This window comes from Coptis chinensis, chromosome 3, assembly GCF_015680905.1.
Source record: "Coptis chinensis isolate HL-2020 chromosome 3, ASM1568090v1, whole genome shotgun sequence".
Classification (NCBI taxonomy): Eukaryota; Viridiplantae; Streptophyta; class Magnoliopsida; order Ranunculales; family Ranunculaceae; genus Coptis; species Coptis chinensis.
In genome coordinates this window covers 83,146,124-83,170,973 of record NC_141458.1, presented here as the reverse complement: position 1 = coordinate 83,170,973, position 24,850 = coordinate 83,146,124, and the positions used below count along the sequence as shown (strand labels likewise).

Here is a 24,850-nt window from a genome sequence, read left to right as displayed (position 1 = left end):
TGATGCAGAAAATTTGTTGATGGAGATGGGAAAAAGAGACATCACAATCAATATCTTAATGAAAATATGAGGTTCTTACTCAATGTAGAAACTTGTTAATGTGGTTGGACTGTAGTAGACTAGAGTAACTATACAATTGATGAAAATACAGAACTATAGTCTACATATGTTCTTCGTAGTTCTTATATATCATTTCTAACCCCATATGTAATGTATGGGTGATGGAAATAACAAAGAGCGATTCTTATATATCATTTCTAAGTTCTAACTTCTAACCCCATCTCTACACTATATGATATGATAGTTGGGTATTTAGGAATCCCTCTCCACCGGTCGAGTAGGCAATTTGTAATCTCCATAGTTTGCTCAATTTCGAAACACCTCTCTCACAAAAATTAGAACAAAACCCCTATTTATTAATAATTTAGAAAAACTTCCCTAATATCACTTAAATTATATAATTATTTCCAATTTTCCTCGCTAATATGATAGCTGGGTATTTAGGAACCCCTCTCCACGAGTAGGCAATTTGTAATCTCTATAGTTGCTCAATTTCGAAACACCTCCCTCATAAAAATTAGAACAAACCCCCTATTTATTAATAATTTAGAAAAACCTACCTAATATCACTTAAATTATATAATTATTCCCAATTTTCCTCGCTAATATTAGAACAAGCTTTCTTTTATTAATAATTTAGAAAAACCTTTCTAATGTCACTTAAATAAAATAATTATTCTCTATTAAAAAAAATAGATGAGCTTTTTCTATATAATTATAATTACCAATTACAATTAGAATCCAAAAAAAATATGTTAACTATAAGAGACGGTTTTAAGACTTCAAGACTTGAAAAAAAAAAAAAAAAAAAAAAAAACAAACAAACAAACAATATGCAACCTGCATACTTGTATATAATATTATAATATATAATGTATGGGTGATGGAAATAACATAGATCGATTCTCAAGGACAAAACTGACAAAATAACCATTTCCAAAACCAAGTGTTTTTAATCACTCTTAAAGACGGAGATGCGGAAAATCCAAAATTGCCCTGTAAACAAAAAAAGGAAACCGGATCAGTTTTGTTCTTCAAAAAACAGACGACGTGAACGCACTACCCAAAAACTAAAACCCCAAATCATTATTTGTAATGGTTATGAAAATTCCTTGCACACAAGTGATTTTGTGAGCTCTGAAGAATTGAAAAGTCTACTCGCTTGCCGTGTTGACTTGACCCTGACCTGAGTCCAACATGTTCGGCTTTAATCCTGAGTGAGTGTCCAATGGGTTCGACTTGTGAAGTTGTGAGTGATCAGTCCGAGTTTGATCTTTGTGATCAGTCTAACTACCACAATGAACTCTTTCCCGGTTTCCTAACATGTTCACGGTGGATAACTTACTTCCTAATAGTTACATTTTTGCCACTCTTGTTAAAGCTTGTGCAAGTTTCAGTAGTGTAAAGCAAGGCGAATAGGTGCATGCAAGATTTGCTTTGTCTCAGCTTTACGATGACGATATTGTGAAGTCGTCTCTTGTTCATATGTGTAGTGACACAATGTAGAAAGATTGGACTAAGTCCGTAGGGGATAAGAGACAACATAAGTAAAGACACGGTGGAGCAGCGAATCAAGACCGCGGAACTCTAGTCTACAGATGTGGCAGGCGTACGGTCTGGCAGGAGGGTCATAGGATAACAAGACAGATGGACAGTCCAGATGAGAGGGAGGAAGATATAAAAAGGAGAAGGTGAGGAGAAAAAGAGGGAGGCCGAGAGGGTAAAAAAGAGAGAGAACAGTGAGAAAGGGAAAAGAGAGAAAAAAAGAGGAGATTGTGTAAGAGTGAGATTTAGGGTCCATACATTTGGCGCCGTCTGTGGGGATTAGAGAAAAACAACGTAGAAATGGCACCGAAGAGTGCATTGAATAGGCCAAAGAAGGTTAGGGTTCAGGAGCCGACGCCGGAAGTGGTGATTGAGGAAGGGGAAGAACGGGAAGAAGGGCGAGCGGCGGAAGAAACACGCCTGATGTGAGAAGAGATTGAGAGGCTGAGAAAGGAGAACGATGAGCTGAGAAGAGAGAGAGAGAAAGAGAGGAAGAGGCCGGGGAATAGCTAAGCGAGGGGTCCGAAAATGAGGGATCTGAAGACGAGGAAAAGCCCAGACCGAATTTGGTGGAAAACCCAGTAGCGGGATTGACAATGGAACAAGTCCAAGAAATGATAAACAATGATAGGGAGGCAAACCGACAGCAGACGAAGGAGCACGGGGGAGCGGCCAGTCAGGTGGTGGTTGGGTTGAATCGCAACCCGTTAGCAGATGACATATGAGCTTCAGAGGTTCCAAAGCGGTTCTCCCAGCCGAGGTTCGAGAGATACGACGACAAAGGAGATCGAGCATATCACATCCATCATTTTCGGCAATAGATGCCACTCTGGCAGAGTCTCGGTATGATGGTCTGCGATGTATGATGTTCCCGACTAGTCTTAAAGGAGGGGCGTCGGATTGGTACTACAGATTACCAGCGGGGAGCATCAAGAATTTCCAGGAGTTGGAGCAGGCATTCATAGATCACTTCATACACCAGAAAAAGCGGGTGGTGGACATCGAGGCCCTATTCAATGTGCGACAAAGGTCCGCGGAATTAGTTAGGGAGTTTCTGTGTCGGTTCAAGGCAGAGACGCTGAAAGTTGAAAATCTAGATGAGAGGACAACGGTGATAGCTTTTGAGAGAGGCTTGCGCTTGGGGACAGGAGTGCACTAATCCGTAGCCAAAAATGAAATCGCGACGCTACACGACCTGTATCCGCGAGTGGAAAAGTATATAGGATATGAACATGCAGAAGGATTCCAAGAGGTCAGGGAAGGCTGTGTTGTCTTTGGAAAAGGAACGGGAACACCGGAAAGCGGGGACATCAGAAAAAGAAAGTGGGAGATACCACGGGTACGGAGCGCGAGCAGAGGGAAGCCGGGAAGGCATCCGAAGGGAGTACAGGGAGAGGAAGTCATATTGCGAGATGGAGCAGACTCCATTGAACAAACCGCTCAGTGAGATCTTGCCCTTAATAAAGAATCTGCCAGGGTATGAAGGACCACGAAGCATGCCAATAGAGATACCTGAGAAGCCCTTTTGCGCATATCATCAGATAAGGAATCATGAGATGAATGACTGTTATGCCCTAAAATGGTTGGTTTAGAGAATGGTGGAGAAAGGGAGGATGGGAGAATTTGTGAGAGATGCCCGGAATGAGGAGCGCATGCCGCCGTAGGGAAGAATACTGGGAACCATCAATGTGATTTACAGCGGAGAGGTTCTGAGTCATAACGCTCATAGAATCAAGGTACTACGGACCGCGAGCATCTAGCAAATTAATGAGAGAATAGATGGGCCACGACAGAGAGAGGTGGCGACGGCCAAAAAGGATATAATCGTGTTTAGCAGCGCGGACCTATGGGCAGTGGACTCACCACATGAAGACGCGTTGGTCATTACAGTGGCAATGGGAAATTACATGGTTAAAAGGGTGTTGATTGATTGTGGAAGTGCAGTAGATCTGTTGTTCATAGGTGCTTTGGAGGAAGTGAGTGTCGATCTTAAGCAGCTGCGTCCTTCGCGAACTAATTTGTATGGATTTAACAGGAGTATGACAGATCCCATGGGGGAACTCTTATTGCCCGTGACAACAGGGCTGGTGACAGTCTTCGCTCGGTTCATGGTGGTAGATTCGGCTTTGCAATATAATGCAATCTTGGGAAGTCGGTGGTTCACGAGATGAAGGCTGTCCCATCAATGTATTATCAGGTGGCATGTACGAGGTTTACGGTGATCATGTAACTGCCAAGAACAATCATCGGGGAACCGTGAAGCGGTTGATCAGCGGATCGGAAGGAGAGACTTCCAATCTTAAGAAGAGGCTGGCATATCAATTACAATGCACCTCTAGGGAGGGGGAGGATGGGACATCGGTGGATCCAAAGACGATCGATGAGATAGAATTGGTGAATATTGGGATAGGGGAAGAGGATGGGACATCGGTGGATCCAAAGACGATCGATGAGATAGAATTGGTGAATATTGGGATAGGGGAAGAGGAGAAGTTCATGTCGATAGGATCCAGTTTGCCCAAGGAATTTAGGGGTAAGTTAATACAATTCTTGTCAGATAATAGGGATGTCTTCGCTTGGATTATAGAAGATGTTACTGGGTTGGACCCAGAGTTCGCATGTCACCACTTACATATGAAAGAGGACGCCAAACCTGTGAGGCAAAAGATGCACATCATTAGGCCAAAATACGCTGAGGGGATCCGGGAAGAGGTCGCTAGATTGAAGGGGGCGGGAATAATCCTAGAGGTGGAGTTCACAGAATGGTTATCTAACATAGTCGCGGTACCAAAAAAGAATGGAAAAGTACGTATGTATGCGTGGACTTTACTGATGTAAATCTAGAGTGCCCGAAGGATAGTTATCCCATGCCGCGAGTAGATGAGTTGGTGGACAGAACGGTCGGTTCAAGATATTTTCCTTCATGGACGCATCGATGGGATATAATTAGGTCACGATGTATGGGCCAGATTAGGAGAAGACATCATTTGTGGTGGAGGGCGGTACTTACTGCTATACGAGGATGCCATTTGGTTTGAAAAATGCAGGGGCAACATTCCAGCGGTTGGGGAGAAAATGTTTGAAAGCAAGATTCGGAAGGGAATTGAGATTTATATAGACGACATGGTGGAGAAAAATATGTCGGAAGAGGAACATATAGACGGGTTGAGAGAGACCTTCGGGATACTGCGTAAATAAAACTTGAAGCTGAACCCTGAGAAGTGTACTTTTGCGGTGACTATGGGAAAGTTTTTGGGTTATATCGTTACGCATAGAGGGATCGAGGCTAATCCTAAGCAGATAAGGTCCCTTGTAGAGATGCCATCTCTGCAGAATGTGAAGGAAGTACAACGGTTAGCAGGAAGGGTCGCGGCCCCTGAATAGATTCATTTCCAAGTCATCTGATAAATGCAGGCCGCTGTACCATCTGTTAAGGAGCACACCGGATTTCATATGGACCGCAGAGTGTGAGGAGGCGTTCCAGGAGCTGAAAAAATATTTAGGCAAAGCGCCTTTGCTGTCACGGCCTGAGACTAGGGAGAAGTTGTATTTGTACTTGGGGGCCACAGAGTACACAGTCAGCTCAGTTCTAGTTCGGGTGGAAGACAAGATGGAGAAGCCGGTATATTTTCAGAGTAAGACTTTGTTAGATGCAGAGACGCGATACAGTAGGATTGAGAGGTATGCCTTGGCATTAGTTTTCTTAACCTTGAAATTGAAACCTTACTTTGAAGCGCATGTGGTGGTGGTGGTCACGAATTTGCCTTTGAGACAACCATTGAAGACAGAAAAATCTGGTAGAATGTTGAAGTGGGCAGTGATGCTGAGTTCCTATGAGATACAATATCAGATAAGGACCGCGAAAAAGGCGCAGGCGATGGCTGAGTTTCTGGCATTGTTTCCCGCAGAGGATCCCACATGGGGAGAGGAAATGGTTATGGAACTAGAAAGGGAGGGTGAACCAGACCTCCTAGACCCGTGGGATAAGAAGAATGGGTGGAGGGTATTCACGGATAGATCGGCTACTGATGCATGCAGCGGCATAGGAGTCGTGTTAGTTACACTTGATAATGGCAAAATAGAGCAAACTATGAAACTAGGGTTCGCGGCGTCCAGTAATGAAGCAGAGTACGAAGTGGTGATAGCAAGATTGAGAATGGCCGAAGATTTGGGAGTGAAGGAGCTGATAGTATATTCTGATTCAAACTTAGTGGTGTGTCAAGCGAATGGAGGGTTTTCCGCACAATGCCCCAGGATGGCAAGATATTTGGATGTGGTGCATAAACGATCTGCAAAGTTCACAAAAATCTGTTTCCTTCATTTGGGCCATGGAGAGAACAGACACGCCGATGCCCTGGCGTATGTAGCAGCCGCAATTCCCGGGTCGGAAGAGAGAATGATACGAGTGGGAAGGTTAGAGAAATCGAGCACCGAGGATGTGATAGAGATTTGTCAGATCGCAGAAGAAAAGGAGGGTTGGATGGAGCCAATTAAGGACTTTTTGGTAGGAAAAGAAGTGACAGATAAGAGGGAAAGAAAGAGATGGGAACAAACTTCTCGGAGATACGTTCTACTGGAAGGAGAGCTGTATCGGAAAGACTTCAATGGACCACTGTTAAAATGCTTGAGTCCGCGACTATCCCATGAGATGTTGGCAGAATTACATGAGGGGGATTGCGAGAGCCATTCAGCGGGGAGAACGACGGCACATCAACTACTAACACAGGGGTATTTCTGGCCCCACATGAAAAGGGATGCCGTGGAATTTACTAAGAGATGTGACAAATGTCAGAGATTTGCCCAGTTGATATTCGCCCCCGCTGAACCTCTCCATAATGTCTTAAGTCCGTGGCCATTTGCTATGTGGGCAATAGATATAGTGGGACCGCTACCCATGGCCAGTGGCAAAAAGAGGTTCATGCTCGCGGCCATGGATTATTTCACAAAATGGATTGAGGCCGTGCCCCCTGCAGCAGGTGAAGGAAGCGCAAATCATCAAGTTTTTATGGGAGAATATTATCTGCAGGTTTGGGTTGCCGTATACCATCATAGCAGACAATGGGACCCAGTTTATACGAGCGAAGGTGGCCAGGTTCTTACAAGCATATAAAGTGAGACAGGGGTTCTCGACCCCTTAAAATCCCGAGGGCAACAGACAAGCAGAGTCATCCAACAAGACTATCATGAACAACCTTAAGAGGAAATTGGAAGATAAGAAAGGGGCGTGGGCCGACAAGCTGAATCATGTACTATGGGCTTACCGGACCACACCTCGGTGCTCCACCCAAGAGACCCCATTCTCACTGGCCTACGGGGTGGATGCTGTGATCCCATCAGAAATGGTGGCAGCTACAATGCGAACAAAGGCCGTGGATGAGGGCTCAAACTGGAGAATTCTAGCAGCGGATCTGAATTTAGTAGAGGAGAGAAAAGACATTGCCTGTATAAAGCTGAAAGAGTACCACCGGAGATTGCAAAGACAGTACAACAGGAGGGTCAAGCCAAGGCAGTTCCGAATATGTGACCTGGTGCTCCGTCGAGTGACACCTAGTACCAGGAAAGAGAAAGATGGAAAGCTGGGTCCGAACTGGGAGGGACCTTATACGGTGGTGGATGTCAGAGGGGCTAGCATATACAAATTACGGACATAGGAAGGCAAAGTGATAGAAAGGCCGTGGAAGGTGAGAATGTTGAAAAAATTTCACACTTAAATGTAATGGAAAGCTAAGACTGGAATCTGTAGCTGTATGTAAATATATAATATGACAACATTTTTGAGAAGAGATTATCATTTGTAAGGGCAAGAATCCAAAATAAACATAGGACGGGGAATACCAACGAGGCTGCGGAAGGGATGAGCCCTCCGCTGACGCAAGGTCGGAATTGGACCTGGGGCATGACAAGTTGCCCTACTTTTGGAAGCTATAGAGCCGCGGAGTATGATGAGCCTTCCGTGGATAAGAGGCACAAATTACACATGGGGCATAGGGTCCATGTGTGGAGAGAGAGAACTGAGGGGATGAGCCCTTCGCTGATACAAGACTAGAGAGGAGCTTAGGGCAAGATGAGTTGCCTCATGGAACTAAATGAAACTGTAGAGCCTGCGGAGTTGGATGATCCCTTCATGGAGGAGGGAGGCAAAGCACACAGGGGGCATGAAATCCAAGCGTAGAGAGAGACAGAGGAGGTGAGGAGCGCTTCACTGATAGGAGGTTGGAGGGAGTCACGGGCAAGATGAGTTGCCTCAAGCGACCCGCTGAAGCTTGGGAGCCCGCAGAGTGGGATGAGCCCTTCAGGGATTAGAGATAATAATAACACGTGGGGCATAGGGACCGGCTTATAGTTGATTGGATAGGCCAAATTAAGAGAAGAGGGCAGGACAAGGGCTACGTTTGATTAAGACCAAGAGACTAGACCACAGAGGAAGGGGGAAACGAGTGTAGACAGAGATACAGTATGACTTAAACAAGTAGCAAAATCAAGAGACAAGGAGATAACTAACATTCCAGACAAAATCAAACATCACATGCAAGAGAGTAATATCCAGATATAAACAAAACAAGTGTATTGCAATCAGTGGCCGAGATGGGGTAAAAGTGACTTATTACAAAGCAGTACAAAAAGAGTAGATCTAGTGCATTGCAGAGGGAGTGTTGGTAGCAACTAGTGCATCAGGAACCTTTTTGGGGGGTACAGTGGTGGTCGCTGCAGTGATGCCCTCCAAGGTTGCTGCAGAAGTTTCTTCCGTAGCCGCGGTAGGGTTGGGGATTTCTTCATGCACCGGCGAGTGGGGAAGGGTATTGGCGGCCGCCACCTCTTCCCTAGCATCTTCTGGGGAGGCGACCATTGGGATGGTAGTCCTGTCAGGCAGAAGCCGTCCTTCCTGTGTGAGTCGGGCGAGCTCCTCCTGTATCTTCTTGCTTACCCATTTTTCAGCGAGAAGCTTAAAACGTTCGCGAAGGACAGCCATGTCATCTTGGTGTTGCTGAAATAGGGCGACGGTAGCATCTTTCTGCTCTTGATTGAGGGTGTTGACGGCAGCCTGGTGTTGTTGAGCTAAAGCAGATAGGTTGAGCTGATGTTGTTCAAGGAGCATTTCCCGCTGACAGCTCAGGCGGTCGTTAACCGTATCCATGTAGTTCTGGTGAGATGATTCCACGGATTGCAGTTCATCCTGGGCCTTGAGTTTAGCCAAGTTAGCAATGGCAAGATCGGATTGATGCCCTGCGTAGGCAGCCTTTAGACCAGAAGGGCCATTGACTTCTTTCTCCAAGGCAGCCAACTTGTTCTTGGCGCTGAGAAGACCGCGGATCATGAAAGAGATGTCCAAGCTAACCTAGAAACAGAAATAGAAAGGTAAAAAAAAAAAGAGAGCGAGGAGTGTACCCGTTCCCAGTTAGTATACAAAGAGGTGCGTTGCGAATCAAACGAACCCCATCGGCATAGGCGATGTCCCTGGGCAGATGGGCGTTGTTGAATAGGGAAGAGGCTACCGCCACATTGTCTAGGGTGGAGTCAGTTGTGGATACTCGACGGTTGTGCACGTTGAAAATGGGGCAAAAGTTTTCTGCAAGGGCCGATTCAGAAACCGGAGCTGCCGATGGAATCGGTTCTTTGCCAGGTCAGCGGGGCACATGGGGAAGAGACTGTGGGTTGAAGTGACGAGGTGATGGGGGCAGGTGCTTCGGACACAGAGGTCTGCGGAACTACAGGGACTGACCTGTCAGAGGCTGATGTCCGCTGCCTCTTGGACGGGGGCATTTCGGCAGGAGCCCTCACCTCGGTTGGGGAAACTTCGGTCACATCAGCATCCTCAGAGTCACTGCAAAAAGCTTCGTTTACGGAGATCCATGTCATCGGCGGGGGAGTTGGGAGAGGTATACTGGTCGTCCCAGTTGGAAATGGAGCAGTAAGAGGGGATGTCTTCGGGCGCGGAGGTTGCGGGAGATTCACGGGATCTAAGGGATTGAGAGGAGGTGCGAGGACGATGGTGGTAGGAGGACGAAACGTGGGATCATTTTCTAGTAGGCGGAGAGGCTCTGAGTTTCCGCTCTTTTGGAGGGGGAGGGCGGTAAAAGGGAGCTGAGAAGCCACGGAAAGTTTGTAGACTGGGGATTTGCAACAGCGGGGTGGCGGTGGTAGGGTGGATGTCTAAGTGACTGGCTTGACCGGGTCTGAGATCGCGGAGTCTTTGAAAAATAGGACAAGATATGCCGGAGTAGAGTTGGGATTTGGAGTCTGGCCGCCAATGATAAGAGCCCAAAACTGTAGTTTTAACCCCTTAATAATCATACTGTTAGACTAATTATGTGAATAATAAGTAAGAGTTAATACTGATTACGTGTTTTTATGCATTTCAGGCTTCAAAGTCCATTATGTGCAGAAATGTGCCACTAAAAGCGAGATAAAGGAGCAAAAAGTCGAGAACTTCGAATGCCATATCTTTGGACTCAGACCTCGGATTGAGGCCTACCTTATGTCAAAACGACCGGCTCGGAAAGAGCTTTGCAATGGTCCAAGCCTTGATCCAATCAGAGGAGCAGAAGTGGACGAAAAGTCTGTGGAAGCCAACTGCAGCTGAAGAGGCCTTTTTGGACCGAAAGAATAGGGTTTTGGGCCCGATTCTTCGCCCAAACCCCCGGCTCCAAGCCCATGCACGAATTTTGGATCTGGATGTATAAAAACAAAAGCTTAGCTCTTTGTTAATGGTAGCTAGTTAGACCTAAATTAAGATATAGAATTCTAGATCTAGTTTAATTAATTAAATTAAGTTTTAGTTCCATTTAAATTCTTGTTTTAGATTAAATCTGAATCATTGTTCTTGATTGATTAGTTAAATAAAGTAGTATTTTTTTATCAAGTTCGAATTTGTCATTTCCATTTTAGATCTAAATTCAATTCTTGTCATTGTTTTATTCCAGCCATTAAATTAGATTCATTATTGCTAAATTAAGTAATTCTCAATTTCTCACATTATGTTTAGTTTAGATTCAATGGTAAATGTTAGATTGATGACTCAAGGCTAAACCTCCATTAGAGGGGTTGATGAAGCCTTGATGAAACCTTAGTTGTTTAGTATAGAAACGCGTTGTAGCATCTATTCCACTCTAGAAGGTCGCGTTTAAGCCATGAGAATGGGTGGGCGACCTCACATGCTAGTTAGTACTTGGTAGAAATGCCATGAACACTAGGGATTAGACTCGAATTCTTGCCGCGGAAAACGTAAGAATCGAGATACCACAATCTGTACTAGGTCATTAAGTTGGATTCGAGGTGGATTCGATTCCCCTCTAATTCCTTTATCTAGAGTCAAACAATAGTATTTCCATAGCATTTGTAGTTAATTTCTAGTAATCATCTTAATTAAGTATCGTGAGTATAATATTTTCAGTAAAGCTCTCATTGACTTAAGAGCGACTAGTTAGACTTAGAAAACAATCCATGCTAGAGAACTAGGAGTGGAACGAACTTCGTACTCCATTTAGTGCAATTCGCATTGAGAGTAGAAGCTTTGATAATAGACACGTAAAAGGACAAGTTTAGTTTACTTACGTTTTGGATTCGTAGTTCATTTCGTAGGTAAACTATTCATTTTACATTTATCAAATGGCGCCGCTGCCATCTTAGTTGCACTTTAGCATTGTTTTCATAATATAATTAGTTATTTTTAAGTCCCATTTCACCCACCCACCCTTGTTTGATTCATACTGTGGTTGCCGTTTCAGTTTTGGAAAAATTCGAGAGAAAACGATCGAGCGCTTCAAAAAGAGAAGCGACCGCGCTATCTTCTTGGACTTCGCTTTATACACCGAAGGCCACGCTTCAAAAGAGAGCGACCCGCATTATCTTATCGAGCTCGACTTTGCCTTGGCCAGCAGCGCTTTAAGATAAGCCAGCGCCCTCCTCTGAGAAATTCCAGGATTTCCACGGTTTGATTTAAACTTGAATTGTCAAGTTTTTCAGGTGTTCTAATCTCTTATTACACTGAACACGCCAGCATTACAAGACGCTTATTCATAAGCGAAGCAAGGACGCTATCAGGTATTCCTTTCTTCCATACCTCGCATTTCCAGTTAGAGGTTTTCTACTAGTATATCAGAATTGTTTAGAGTGTTGCATGTTTAGTTAAGCTTAACTTAGTCTTGCATGAGATTAAGGTCTGGTCGAACAAAAACAACAAACGTAATTATACGCCAACAAACAAATCTATCTAGTACACCACCCACGACACCTCTAGCTAATATCACACACACCATACCTGACATAATGGCTGAAGAAAGAGAGACTCCTCTCTCCGACTTCTACAAAGCTTTGAGCGATAGCCCTAAATCTTGCATCGTTCTAGCAGACCCAGTGGGGATTTTGAATTCCCCAAACATATTTAATCTGTTACCCATTTTTCCATGGTCTAGACCATGAAAAACCTTACCAACACATACATTAGGATTGAACAAGTCCTTACAACATTCCATCATCCTACGGTTGGTGCGGAACAGATTAAACTAAGGGTATTTCCTTTCACATTAGCCCGATAAAGGCGTCTTTGGTTAAGCGCTTAAAAGGCGCCTAATTGCGTGGACTCGTGGGCTAAACTTGTTCAAATTTGTTTATGGAACATTTTTACCCACCCCTAAAGACGGATGAAATGCTTTCCAAGATTCATTTCTTCCCGAGAACCCCTCATGAATCATTTTTGAGGCATGGAATCGTTTCACCGATCTCCTTATAGAGTGTCCACACCATAACCTAGCAAAGACACGTTAGTTCGTGCCTTTTCAAAGGACTTCAACATCACCATAAAGAAGTCCTTGACATAATGATGGGTGTAGTTTCCTAAGTAAAGGAGCCACGGAGGCTTACAAATTTTTTAGAAGACCAAACTAAACGGAATAACAATTGGGGGAGTGATGATATCCCCGCTCCGTAGTTCTTCAACGATCAAAGGCCCGGTATGTTTGAGAATAAAACCGATCGAACTTAAAAATTTACTCGAATCTCTAACTAAAAAGTGGAGGCTATTTACGTTCAACAAAAGCCTATCCCGTCATGAATGTAAACTCCAACCCATGTACTTTCTGTTTGAGTCCGAGCACCTCGACAATTATTGTCCTCTAGCTTATGAACAACAACCACCGTAAGGGATAATGTTTACTCTATTAATAACTATCCTATTCCTAGCGCCCCTTGAGACGAGATCCCAACTCCCGGTTGGAGAAATAATCAACAAGTAACACCTCCAGGGTACAATAATCAAAACGTTAGGCAAGCAAACAATTATAACCAAGCTTCACTTAGACAAGGACAAGGACAAAGTCAAGGGAATTATAATAATTATAACAACCAAAGCTTAACCTAGGCAAGGTCAAGCACAAGGTCAAAATAATTATAATAATTATAATACCAATAGAGGTATCGTTCGGTTAATAATAATAACTATCACAACCCACCCATAATTAATCAACGAGAGATAGTTCGGTCGCACCACCCGTGACTACTACACCTACACAACCGGATCGTATATCGACGCCTTTATACAAGGTTACCCAACAACTTTTCCAATCAATGACTAAATCAAACGAACAGATCTTACAATCAATAAATCGGGGCATACAACGGTTAGCCCAAGAGAGCCCCAACAAAAAGCGTGTTTCCGTGTCAAGCTATACCAAACCCCAAAAAACAAAGAAACACGGCCTTTGAGGTAAACGGTAATTCTAGTACGGACACTACAATCGTAGGTGACCTAAATGCCATCACCACTCTCCGTTCTGGAAGAGTGGTTGATAACAAAGTAACTGCTCCTATAGTTACCCCATCAGTACTCCCTACACCAGATATCGAACTAGATACCGAAATAGAAACTGAGGAGCCTACCACGGTAGAGGTACCAGTTAAACCACAACCAAAGAAACCGAAAGCCAAGGTTACACAGCAAGTAGAGCCATATGCGAAATATAGAGCGAAACCACCATTCCCTCAAAAATTAGCCATGCTAACTAGGGATACAAACTTTGAGGAAATTAGGAACGTTTTCAAGAATCTAACGATAAACCTCCCTTTTCTCGAAGCTATTAAAAAGCTTCCTAACCACGCTAAGTTTCTTAAAGAGTTGTGCACTACTAGGCGTAAGACGAACATACCCAAAGACGCCTTTTTAACTGAACAGTTCCCAACTTTATCCGAAAATAATGGAATTGTTAAGTACAAGGACCACCGGTCGCCCCTCTTGTAAAATGCACCTTAGGAGATTCCCCCACCACGACCGCTTTATTAGACTGGGGAAGTGTTAACTTACTCCCCGTATTACTTGTATAAACAAATAGGTCTACAGGAAATGCAACCTACAAAAATAAGCGTTGCAATTAGCGGATGGGTCAATTAAGTATCCTAAAGGTGTAGTGGAAAGCGTGCTTGTTAAGGTTCAGGATTTCTACTATCCCGCTGATTTTGTTATCCTCGATACGTAAGTCGCTAATGACTCGTTACCGATCATCTTAGGGGCGCCCCTTCTTGGCAACCGCCAATGTGCTTATAAATTGTCGCGATGGAAAGATGTCCTTATCTTTTGGCCATCTTTCGCCGAGGTAAATGTTTTTTAAAATGATGAAACAGATTACCCGGATTAGATCTATAGATGGGGAGGTTAGCATGATCGAGAGTTTAGCTCAAGATTATTTTAACAACACGTTTCCTGAAAACAATATGTACAAATTCCTTTCTTTTGGAACTTCTGATTTTGTAAATGACTCCTACTTAGAGGAAGTCAACACCATCCTAGAGTCCACACCAATTGTAGACCCGTCGGTTGCTCCATACACTGATTATGAAGACTTGCTACCTGAGCAGGTATTCATTATGCAAAATGAGGACCCGGACGAAATATCTATTGATTTTCCACCCACCCCGGTGCTTAAACCTCTTCCCCCGGAATTAAAATATATACAACTTGATCCGGATGGTAGTCATCCGGTAATTATATCTTCTTTGTTATCTAAAGATGAAGAGACATCTTTAATAAGGGTGATTAGGGAACATCGGTCTGCGATTGGTTGGTCCTTAGCTGACATTAAGGGCATCGACCCTAATGTGCGGTGACTCATAAATATACATTTGGAGGATAACGCGAAGACTTCTCATGAACCTCGGCGTCGCTTGAACCCCGCCATGAAAGAGGTGGTTAGGGAAGAAGTCTTGCGACATCGGATGCGGGTATTATATACCCAATCTCCGATAGCGAATGGGTAAGTCCCATTCATGTAGTTCCTAAGAAGTCGGGAATTACCATGGTGCGTAACGGGGAAGGGTGACTATGTTGTCACTCAAGGTCCTATGAAATGGAGAATCAGTATTGATTACTGAGGCGTTTAAATGCTATGACACGAAAGGATCACTTTCCCTTACCATTTATAGATCGGATGCTAGAACGCGTCTAGCTGGTCATGCCTTTTATTGTTTCTGGATGGCTACTCGGCTATTTTCAGATTATTATTGATATTGATGACCAAGAAAAGACCACCTTCACATGTCCCTTCGGAACATATGCCTATAAACGAATGCCTTTTGGCCTTTGTAATGCCCCTGGTACCTTCCAGCGATGTATGCTTCATATATTTAGTGACATGGTAGAGCGCTTTATGGAAGTGTTCATGGATGATTTTTCAATCTATGGAGACTCCTTTACGGAATGCTTGTCTAACCTGTCTAAGGTCTTGACACGGTGTGAAGAAAAGAGCCTCGTTTTAAATTGGGAAAAATGTCATTTCATGGTAAAAAAGGGCATAGTACTAGGACATATTGTATCTAGTGATGGCATCGAAGTAGATAAAGCCAAACTAGATAAGATAGCGACCCTACCTAAGCCACGGACTGTCCGTGAGATTAGAGCCTTTCTAGGCCATGCAGGGTTTTATAGGCGGTTCATTAAAGATTTTTCGAAAATTGCTAGGCCTTTAACTAACTTGCTTTTGAAGGATGCAATCTTTGATTTTAATTTTAACTGCAAACAGGCTTTTGAAACCTTAAAAGCCGCCCTAACCACTGCACCTATTATACAGCCTCCTGATTGGTCTAAACCTTTTGAACTCATGTGTGATGCTAGTGACTATGCAGTTGGTGCGGTTTTGGGACAGAAAATAGATAATAAGTCCACTGTCATTTATTATGCTAGTAAAACATTAAACGACGCTCAACGGAATTATACAACTACTGAAAAAGAATTCTTAGCTGTCATTTATGCTCTAGATAAGTTTCGTCCTTATTTGGTTGGTTCTAAAACTTTAGTTTACACGGACCATGCGACCATAGGTACCTTCTTGCAAAGAAGGATGCTAAGCAGAGATTAATCCGATGGATTCTTCTCCCGCAAGAGTTCACATTAGAAATAAAGGACAAAAGAGGGGTGGAAAACGTAGTTGCCGACCACTTATCTAGACTTACAAATGACGATAGCAGTGATTCTGAGTCCATACCGAACTCTTTTCCTGATGAGCATCTGTATGCTATTTTTTCATCACCATGGTATGCAGACATCGTAAATTATTTAGCGGCTGATGTTATGCCTCATAATTGGTCAAGAAATGAACGTAAGAAGTTCTTGGCCAGAGTCAAGTTATACTATTGGGATGAGCCCTACCTTTTTAAGTATTGTGCGGATCAGATTATTCGTCGTTGCATTCCCCAGTGGGAATATAATGAAGTCCTATCGTTACGCCATGACAAAAAGTGTGGTGGCCACTTTAGCGGAATGAAAACAGCCGCTAAAGTTCTTCAATAATGGATTTTATTGGCCCACCCTTTTTAAGGATGCCCAAGTGCATTGCAAGGCGTGTATTCGTTGCCAACAACTTGGGGGCTTAATCCACTGGCGTAATATGATGCCTTTAAATCCAATCTTGATAGTAGAAATTTTCGATGTTTGGGGTATTGATTTCATGGGCCCCTTCCCTATTTCCCACGGTTATATTTATATCCTAGTTGCCGTGGACTACGTGTCTAAATGGATAGAGGCCCCTAGCTTGTCGTAGCAATGACCATAAGACCGTTGTATTTTTATTAAAGAATATATTTTCAGTCGGTTTGGCATTCCTAAAGCCATCATTAGTGATGGTGGAACACATTTTTGCAACAGAGTTGTGGCATCCCTAGTTAAAAAGTATGGAGTTACACATAAAATAGCAACTCCTTATCATCCACAAACTAGCGGACAAGTAGAAGTTTCTAATAGGGAAATCAAAAAGATTTTTAAAAACAACAAGAAACCCCCGATAGGAAAACCGGGTCGAAGCGTCTATCGGATGCCTTATGGGCATATAGAACTGCTTTCAAAACTCCTATAGGTATGTCTCCCTTTAGACTTGTATTTGGGAAACCATGTCATTTGCCGTTGAATTAGAGCACCGTGCTCTGGGCTATAAAAGCCTTAATTTCAATATTGATGAGGAAGGCGTCAATGAAGTTACAATTAAATGAGCTTGAAGAAATCCGGCGATTCTTACGATCTCGCCGAAGGATTATAAAGCCAATATGAAGCGTGTTCATGATAAGCATATCTTGCGCCAAAGAGTTTGTGGTCGGACAAAAGGTTTTGCTTTACAACTCCCCGTCTACATATTTTTCCGGGAAACTAAAACCCGTTGGTCCGGTCCTTTTAAGTTTCTTGAAGTCACCCTTACGGGGCAATTACCTTGGTAAATCCCAATGACAACAAGTACCTTTCAAGTTAATGGTCAACGGTTAAAACATTTTCACGAACTTTGTCCCCCCGATGTGGAGGAAGTCCTTTTACAAGGACCGCTCGTTTATGAGGATCGACCTTGTCATTTTGGTGTACTTACTTTCATTTCCATATACCGATAAGTACACCATTCAGTAACCGGCCCTCCTTATGGAGTGTGTGGCTGTAAGTACCGGATCCTAAGTCCACGATTCACATAATTCACGTTTTCCACTTTTCGCATGTTTTTCTCGATTTTTGAGTCATGTTCCTCTATGGAGTGAATTATGTATTTATTGTTTTTCGTGTTTCTTATAGTAAACAAATAAAAATAAATTAAAATTCATAAAAATCATAGACATAGCAATCCAACAAGTCTTGGGAATCTGACTTTAAACGACCCACGTTGTAAACAAATTTTGTGGTTAAAAATTTGTTTGGGGGTGGGAAATCAGTCTTTCCATCCGGATTGCTCGAACTTTCTAGTTGTGTTGTTTAGGTCCATTAGTATAGTTCATTTGGGTTGACGTTACCAAATTTAGTGTTCATTCGTTCGCATAACTTACGTCATGCACGCACTACGAGGCGTTTTCCACTATCTTATTCGTCACCCCCGGTTGGAATCGAGTGTTTTATGGATCATTGGATTGGAAATTCTCTCCTGATCATTTCCATATCTCATTCGCAAGAATCGGACCGATAACGAAGCGGGAAATCTAGTTTGAAATTGCGCTAAAAATCGACAAAAGTCGAAAAATACAATTGGGCTTGGGCGACTTCGGCTCAGCCGAAGCGCCAGCTTAATCAGATAGCGACCGCTCAAACTCTGTAAGTCCAAAATCCAAAAAGGCGACTTCGCTTCTATAACGAAGCGCCAGCTTCCAAAACCGGATCGCGATCTTCTTCTTCTCCAGCCGCTTGACACAAAGTATAAATCCAAACCCTAGCAACCCATTTAAAAAATAATAATAATAATAAATAAAAATAGAATACATTCAAATAGAAAGACCACCCAACCCCCATTGTCAAACACCAACACAATCTCCAACCGTTTCCACCAACAAACCACCAACCAATTCGAAGTTTGAAACGCGCCCGAACCTACCATAACCACCACTGTTGGTTTGGTTAGTTTTCATCAAACTCGCATCCACCACCATCTACAAACCCCAAATCAGTAAATAACTTCAATGGCGCAACGACGTAGAATTCTGCCGGAAAACGCGTTTGCTTCCGACAGTTTCGCGCCATTTTATGACGCGGAGATGTTAAAGAGACATTGGAACGGACTGTGGTATTATTCGAGGAGGATTTCTATCACTATGAATTGGTAGAACAGTTTTATAAGAAACGAGAAGTGGAGGGAAATAGGATTTTCATTAGGATAGCAGAACGCGGAGGGAAGTTACGAGGCAGTTGTTGGCGAGCTATTAGGAATCACCCCTGTAACCAACCTAGATACGACCATTCAGGGGAATCCAAGAATACTGCAGTTCTGTTTTGATGAAAGATACGGTCATAGAGGGTGAATACAATACGATATCTCATTGCGTTCGCCAGACGACCCTGAGAACCAATCAACTGGCTGTCGCTCAGTGGATTGGTAAGAACGTCCTCGGGAAAGACAAAGTCAGCGACATCGGACTTCGATTCCGCGACGTTCTCTGGAATTTGCAAACGAAGGAGTATAATTTCTGCATCCTTGATTTAATTTTGAATGTGATTAGAGGAGTGGGAAAGAGCCTGGCGCCTCTTCCCGTATTGATCACTAAGATTATGCTCTCATTTAGAGCCGTCGCTAGATCTGCTCCTATTAAGATCAAATTGCCTTCTAACGCCGAAAGTATTTATAAGGAATGCATCCAAAAGACTTGGCCGTTGTCTGCAGAGAAGGAAGTTGAGTCGGATGATGAAAAGGAAGATATGACATGGTTGGTTGAGGATAATTTTGATAGTCATATTTCTAATTTAGACCGAATGATAATGCTGCAAACTGGGTTGCGATGCGGTTATCGTATCTGTGAAGATATTAGACATAGACAGATTGTACTTCGAAATAAGCAAACGGACCTTCAGACGACAGTTGAAATGCTCGTAAAGGGTCAGGATGATATCTTGTCTAACATGGAGGTTATCCACAATAACCACCAAGCCCAGTATGCCGTACTCAAGACTGAGATGGAAGCACAGCGTTTGTTCAGGATAGAGATGCTACGACGCATGCCACTCGTGGATGAGTCTGCGTTCACGGAAGTCCGAGAGGCATGCGTCGCCGCCGCCGAGGCGGATGGCTCTCAAGCCATTCGACACCACAGAGCCGATCTCCATCTCGGGGACCATCTTCTTCTGCGCCTAGGTGTGCACCATCATTGTGTCCTTTAATTACATTGTTTTATTGTTTTGTTAGTGGAATTTTATTTCAAGTAGTTAGATTTGAGTATTACGTTGTTTGTTTTAGATTGCTTGGATTTCATATTATTTTAATATAATTTATTTTGATTATCTTTCGTGATAGTTGTCTTGGAGTAAAAGTTGAAAATTAGTCCGACAATCGCATATCTATGATTTTTGTAGCGGTAGCATGATATGTAGGAGAGTTTAGAAGTTACTATTCTAAACCAAGTTTAAAAGATACCAGGGTTGTTAGGAAATCAAAGCTATGGATAGTTTCCGTTTTGGGTTTGGCGGTTTCCTATTTCGGAAATGGCCTTAAAACAATTTGGCAACTTGCCGATTCGTTTTGGAAACCCGAACCTATTTAAACTTCCATCATACTACACTCACAACCCACACTACACCCCACAATCATCTTTCACTTTTCACTCCAGCCCTTTTTCTTGTTTTTCTTGTTTTTCTTAGAAACTCAATTTTGACTCACGCCAGCTCAAAATTTGGCAGCGACTTCGCCTACTTTTACATGTAAACTGAAAAATCACTAGAAGAGCGCCAGCAAACAAGTAGAAGCGACGACCAGCTCAAACTGTAATTTCAAAAACTCAAGAGCGCCAGCCCAAAGATAAGATAGAGCGCCAGCGCCACTCCGATAAAACACACGAAATTTTAGATTTTCTGAGGTTCTTCCAGGTTTTCGCAGCTATTCTACAAAGTAGTGTTGAGATGACACCACCTATAGTCATTCCTGAACAGTCTTTTGAAGACTTGATGGGAACCTATACCTATGGAGCATCGTTCCGCGAGCGGATCTTGCAGTTAGGATGGCGGCATCTTCTGGTGAGTAAGGACGATTCTTTTTCACCTAAGCTAACTGAATTCTTCTATAATAATATTACTTTCTTTTGTACCCAAGAAGGAGAACAAAAATTTTCCCTTGCTATTGATGGTACGACTATGGAATTCAGTAAGCACTTGATAGCTTTGGTGTCGGGATTGCCAATACCTGACCCTATGCACACATGGGGATATATGACAGATAACGCATACCTATATGAATATGCCTATTTCCATGAGTATTATGGGGGAGGGGTGTTTCGTATCATGGACCAAGACCAATATAACATCGCCCTGAGTAGCCTATCGCTGAATGTAGGCACAACCATGTTGTTCATCATGATGAACATTCTAGGGGAACGGCAGTTTACTTCTGCCAATAATACCGCTGGTGACGTTTTCCTTGCTTTAGCTGAGGGACGTCGTCGGTATGACATTCCCCGAGTTTTAGTTGCTACGTTGAAGCGAGGCCATACCTTGAGGCATAAGTACCTTCTTATGCCTGTCTTGGTTTGCCGCCTTATGCGCGCTTGCCTACCCGTATTCTGTACACAGTACACAGATTGGAAAAGGGTCGAAATCATGAGACCTACCAATCGTGTGGTAAGATCATTCGAGCCATGACTTGGCCGGGATGGCAGGTGCAACCACATTTGGTTGCTCCTTACACCCCATCAGACCAAATAACACTAGAGAGGTTAGCATTAGTTGATGATACGGCGTAAAGGCGTGGCAAGTTGTTATGGCATGGCGGGATCTTGCGAAAAGAACCTCATATAGAAGAGGAGGATGACGAGTAAATCTTTGGGGTGCAGGTAAGTTTTAGTTAAGTTAGTGTCCGCTTATGTCCCAAGCAATTTAATTGTTAACCCCATAATGGGTGGAACTCTTATAGTGTTGCGTCAGTTTTTATTTCCTATATTAGTACGTTCTAACATTGTTTTGCAGATGTTTCTGAATTTCCCGCGTTTCAATGGTATTTTTCCTACCCTCTTTATTTAAACGCTTTGAGGACAAAGCATGCTTTTTGTTTGGGGGGATAGAAACACGTGTAATTAAGACATCTGTTAGGATATAGATATGTATAATATGCACTTGTTTTCTAGTTAAAATTTCAAAAATTCAAAAATATAAATAAAAAGTATGCTATACACTTAGGAATATTGGTATTGTTTTCTTTCTCCATGCTTTTAACAATCTAGAAGTCTCAAATGAGTATTGCATCAGAATAATTGTTAGAAACTTAGGTTAATATGTATGTAATAATCTTTGCATCTATCTATAAATTTATTACATGAGTATCTATGATTGCTAGCGAAGAAGTTTACGAAAGCTAGGCTAGAGTACTTATTCTACAAATCCTGAGAGAATATAGCCTAAAGCCTTATATATGTTTGAAACATTTGAGAAATGACACAAGGGAGAAGTAAAATCCGGATAGAGAAATCACACGCCCACTTGCTTGATCACTAAACCATATCCTAAGCGAGAATTTAGGCCGCTCTTTGGATCGATATAGCCGAAATTCAAACCTATGAATTATGTTTCGCTTAGTCGCCACTCACGAGCCCCTTCTTTAGCCTTCCATAAACCACAATTCCTTTACCCTGTTACAAAAACAAAACAAAATAAAAAAATCAACCTACCCAATTTAGAATAAGTCGAGAGAGTAGAATGAGGAAGAAAGAAGAAGAGAAAACATTATGTGTAAACAAAAATTAGTTAGTTGCTTCAGAAAATAAAGAAAAGAAGTTTCCATCCAAAGAGAAAAGAAAAAAAAAAAAAAAAAAAAAAAAAAAAAAAAAAGTATATAGAAATAAATAAAAACTCCAAAAAAATAGAATAAAAGGGAGTCAAAGGCCAAAGAAAAGAAAAATATGGCTAAGGATGGAAACAAAGTATATAAGCAAAAGAAAATAACAAGGTTTTCTCTAAGTTACATAATATGAAGACTCTATTATCTCAGACTTGTCCCTTTGAATATCCATTTCCTTCCTTCTTAAACCATCTCCTAATCCCCATGAACACCTAATAAAGACCTCTAGCTCAATTAGGAATAGGTTAGTGTGATAGTAAGTGCAGGATGTGTTTGATCGACCCCCGCTTCCTTGTTGTCATTGAGATTGTAAGGTAAAAGTGTGCCCACTTGCGCATCGGAGTGGATGAAAACTTGAGTGGAAAAATCAGAGTGGTTTTGTCTTGACATTTATGTGAGGACCTACTTAAGGACGCTTATTCGAGTTTTCTAAACGGACCGCTATTACATTTCATGGTATTACTCATTGTTATATGTTTATTTTAGATGATTGATTATTATGCATATATTAGCTTAGGGTTTTTGGGTTATTCTTATGTATTTGCTAGTGAGATGTATAGATAGTTGAGACATGAAGGAGAAAACAATAGTTTTATTTCTTAGTCGTTGAAGTATAGATGAAGTTTGTGAGTACCTTCATGGAAAACTCTCCACGAGGCTATAACTCGTCCACTAGGGAATTCCTAGTGGTTAAAGGCCTTGTTGCATATGGTCAATGCAATCGCACTCAGCCTTAAACGAGATTAGGTAGAACTCCATTTTTGGTCACTTATTCTAATTTCTCATCTTTGCTTGAGGACAAGCAAAATCTTTGTTTGGGGGTGGTTTGATAAGAGCCCAAAACTGTAGTTTTAACCCCTTAATAATCATACTGTTAGACTAATTATGTGAATAATAAGTAAGAGTTAATCTGATTACGTGTTTTTATGCATTTCAGGGCTTCAAAGTCCATTATGTGCGAGAAATGTGCCACTTAAGCGAGATAAAGGCAAAAGTCAATGAGAACTTCCGAATGCCATATCTTTGGACTCAGACCTGGATTGAGGCCTACCTTATGTCAAAACGACCGGCTCGGAAAAGAGCTTTGCAATGGTCCAAGCCTTGACCCAATCAGAGGAGCAGAAGTGGACGAAAAGTCTGTGGAAGCCAACTGCAGCTGAAGAGGCCTTTTTTTGGATCGAAGAATAGGTTTTGGGCACGATTCTCTGGCCCAAACCCCTGGCTCCAAGCCCATGCACGAATTTTGGATCTGGATGTATAAAAACAAAAGCTTAGCTCTTTGTTAATGGTAGCTAGTTAGACCTAAATTAAGATATAGAATTCTAGATCTAGTTTAATTAATTAAATTAAGTTTTAGTTCCATTTAAATTCTTGTTTTAGATTAAATCTCTGAATCATTGTTCTTGATTGATTAGTTAAATAAAGTAGTATTTTTATCAAGTTCGAATTTGTCATTTCCATTTAATTCCAGCCATTAAATTAGATTCATTATTGCTAAATTAAGTAATTCTCAATTTCTCACATTATGTTTAGTTTAGATTCAATGGTAAATGTTAGATTGATGACTCAAGGCTAAACCTCCATTAGAGGGGTTGATGAAGCCTTGATGAAACCTTAGTTGTTTAGTATAGAAACGTTGTAGCATCTATTCCACTCTAGAAGGTCGTTTTAGCCATGAGAATGGGTGGGAATGGGTGACTCACATGCTAGTTAGTACTTGGTAGAAATGCCATGAACACTAGGGATTAGACTTCGAATTCTTCTTGCGTGAAAACGTAAGAATCGAGATACCACAATCTGTACTAGGTCATTAAGTTGGATTCGAGGTGGATTTGATTTCCCCTAATTCCTTTATCTAGAGTCAAACAATAGTATTTCCATAGCATTTGTAGTTAATTTCTAGTAATCATCTTAATTAAGTATCGTGAGTATAATATTTAAGTAAAAGCTCTCATTGACTTAAGAGCGACTAGTTAGACTTAGAAAACAATCCATGCTAGAGAACTAGGAGTGGAACGAACTTCGTACTCCATTTAGTGCAATTCGCATTGAGAGTAGAAGCTTTGATAATAGACACGTAAAAGGACAAGTTTAGTTTACTTACGTTTTGGATTCGTAGTTCATTTCGTAGGTAAACTATTCATTTTACAGATATCAGCCAACCTGCAGAATAGAGAAGAACAGCGAGTTAGAGCATAACGGTAACAATGCAATAAAAAAGAAGGGATGGGCAAGGATACTCACCACGGGTGATGAAGGCGAGATGGTTAAGATTTAAATCTGAAGGAAGGTCCGAGAACAGAAATTGTTCTGATACATATAAAGGGTAATAGTGCCACATTTTGTCTGAGGATGTAGTACGGAGCAAGAGGGGTATCTTCTGAGGGCGTACACAAAAAGACTGGTATCCCACACCGACATCTTTGGTACTTTTCTTGATGAAGTAGTGGGAGAAGATGTCACGGCTGGTGATTTTGGGCTCACCGGTT

The 24,850-nt window shown here is 42.2% G+C and overlaps 1 protein-coding gene across 1 annotated transcript; it reads left to right on the top strand.

The window, feature by feature from the left end:
• Positions 1-3,500: 3,500 nt before the first annotated feature.
• Positions 3,501-6,715, top strand: LOC147511155 (uncharacterized). Its single transcript, XM_086598375.1, has 5 exons — positions 3,501-3,756; positions 3,803-4,217; positions 4,653-4,769; positions 4,881-4,958; positions 5,020-6,715. Exons 1-5 carry the CDS (start codon positions 3,501-3,503, stop codon positions 6,713-6,715), a joined length of 2,562 nt encoding a protein of 853 aa, XP_086454501.1.
• Positions 6,716-24,850: the final 18,135 nt, after the last annotated feature.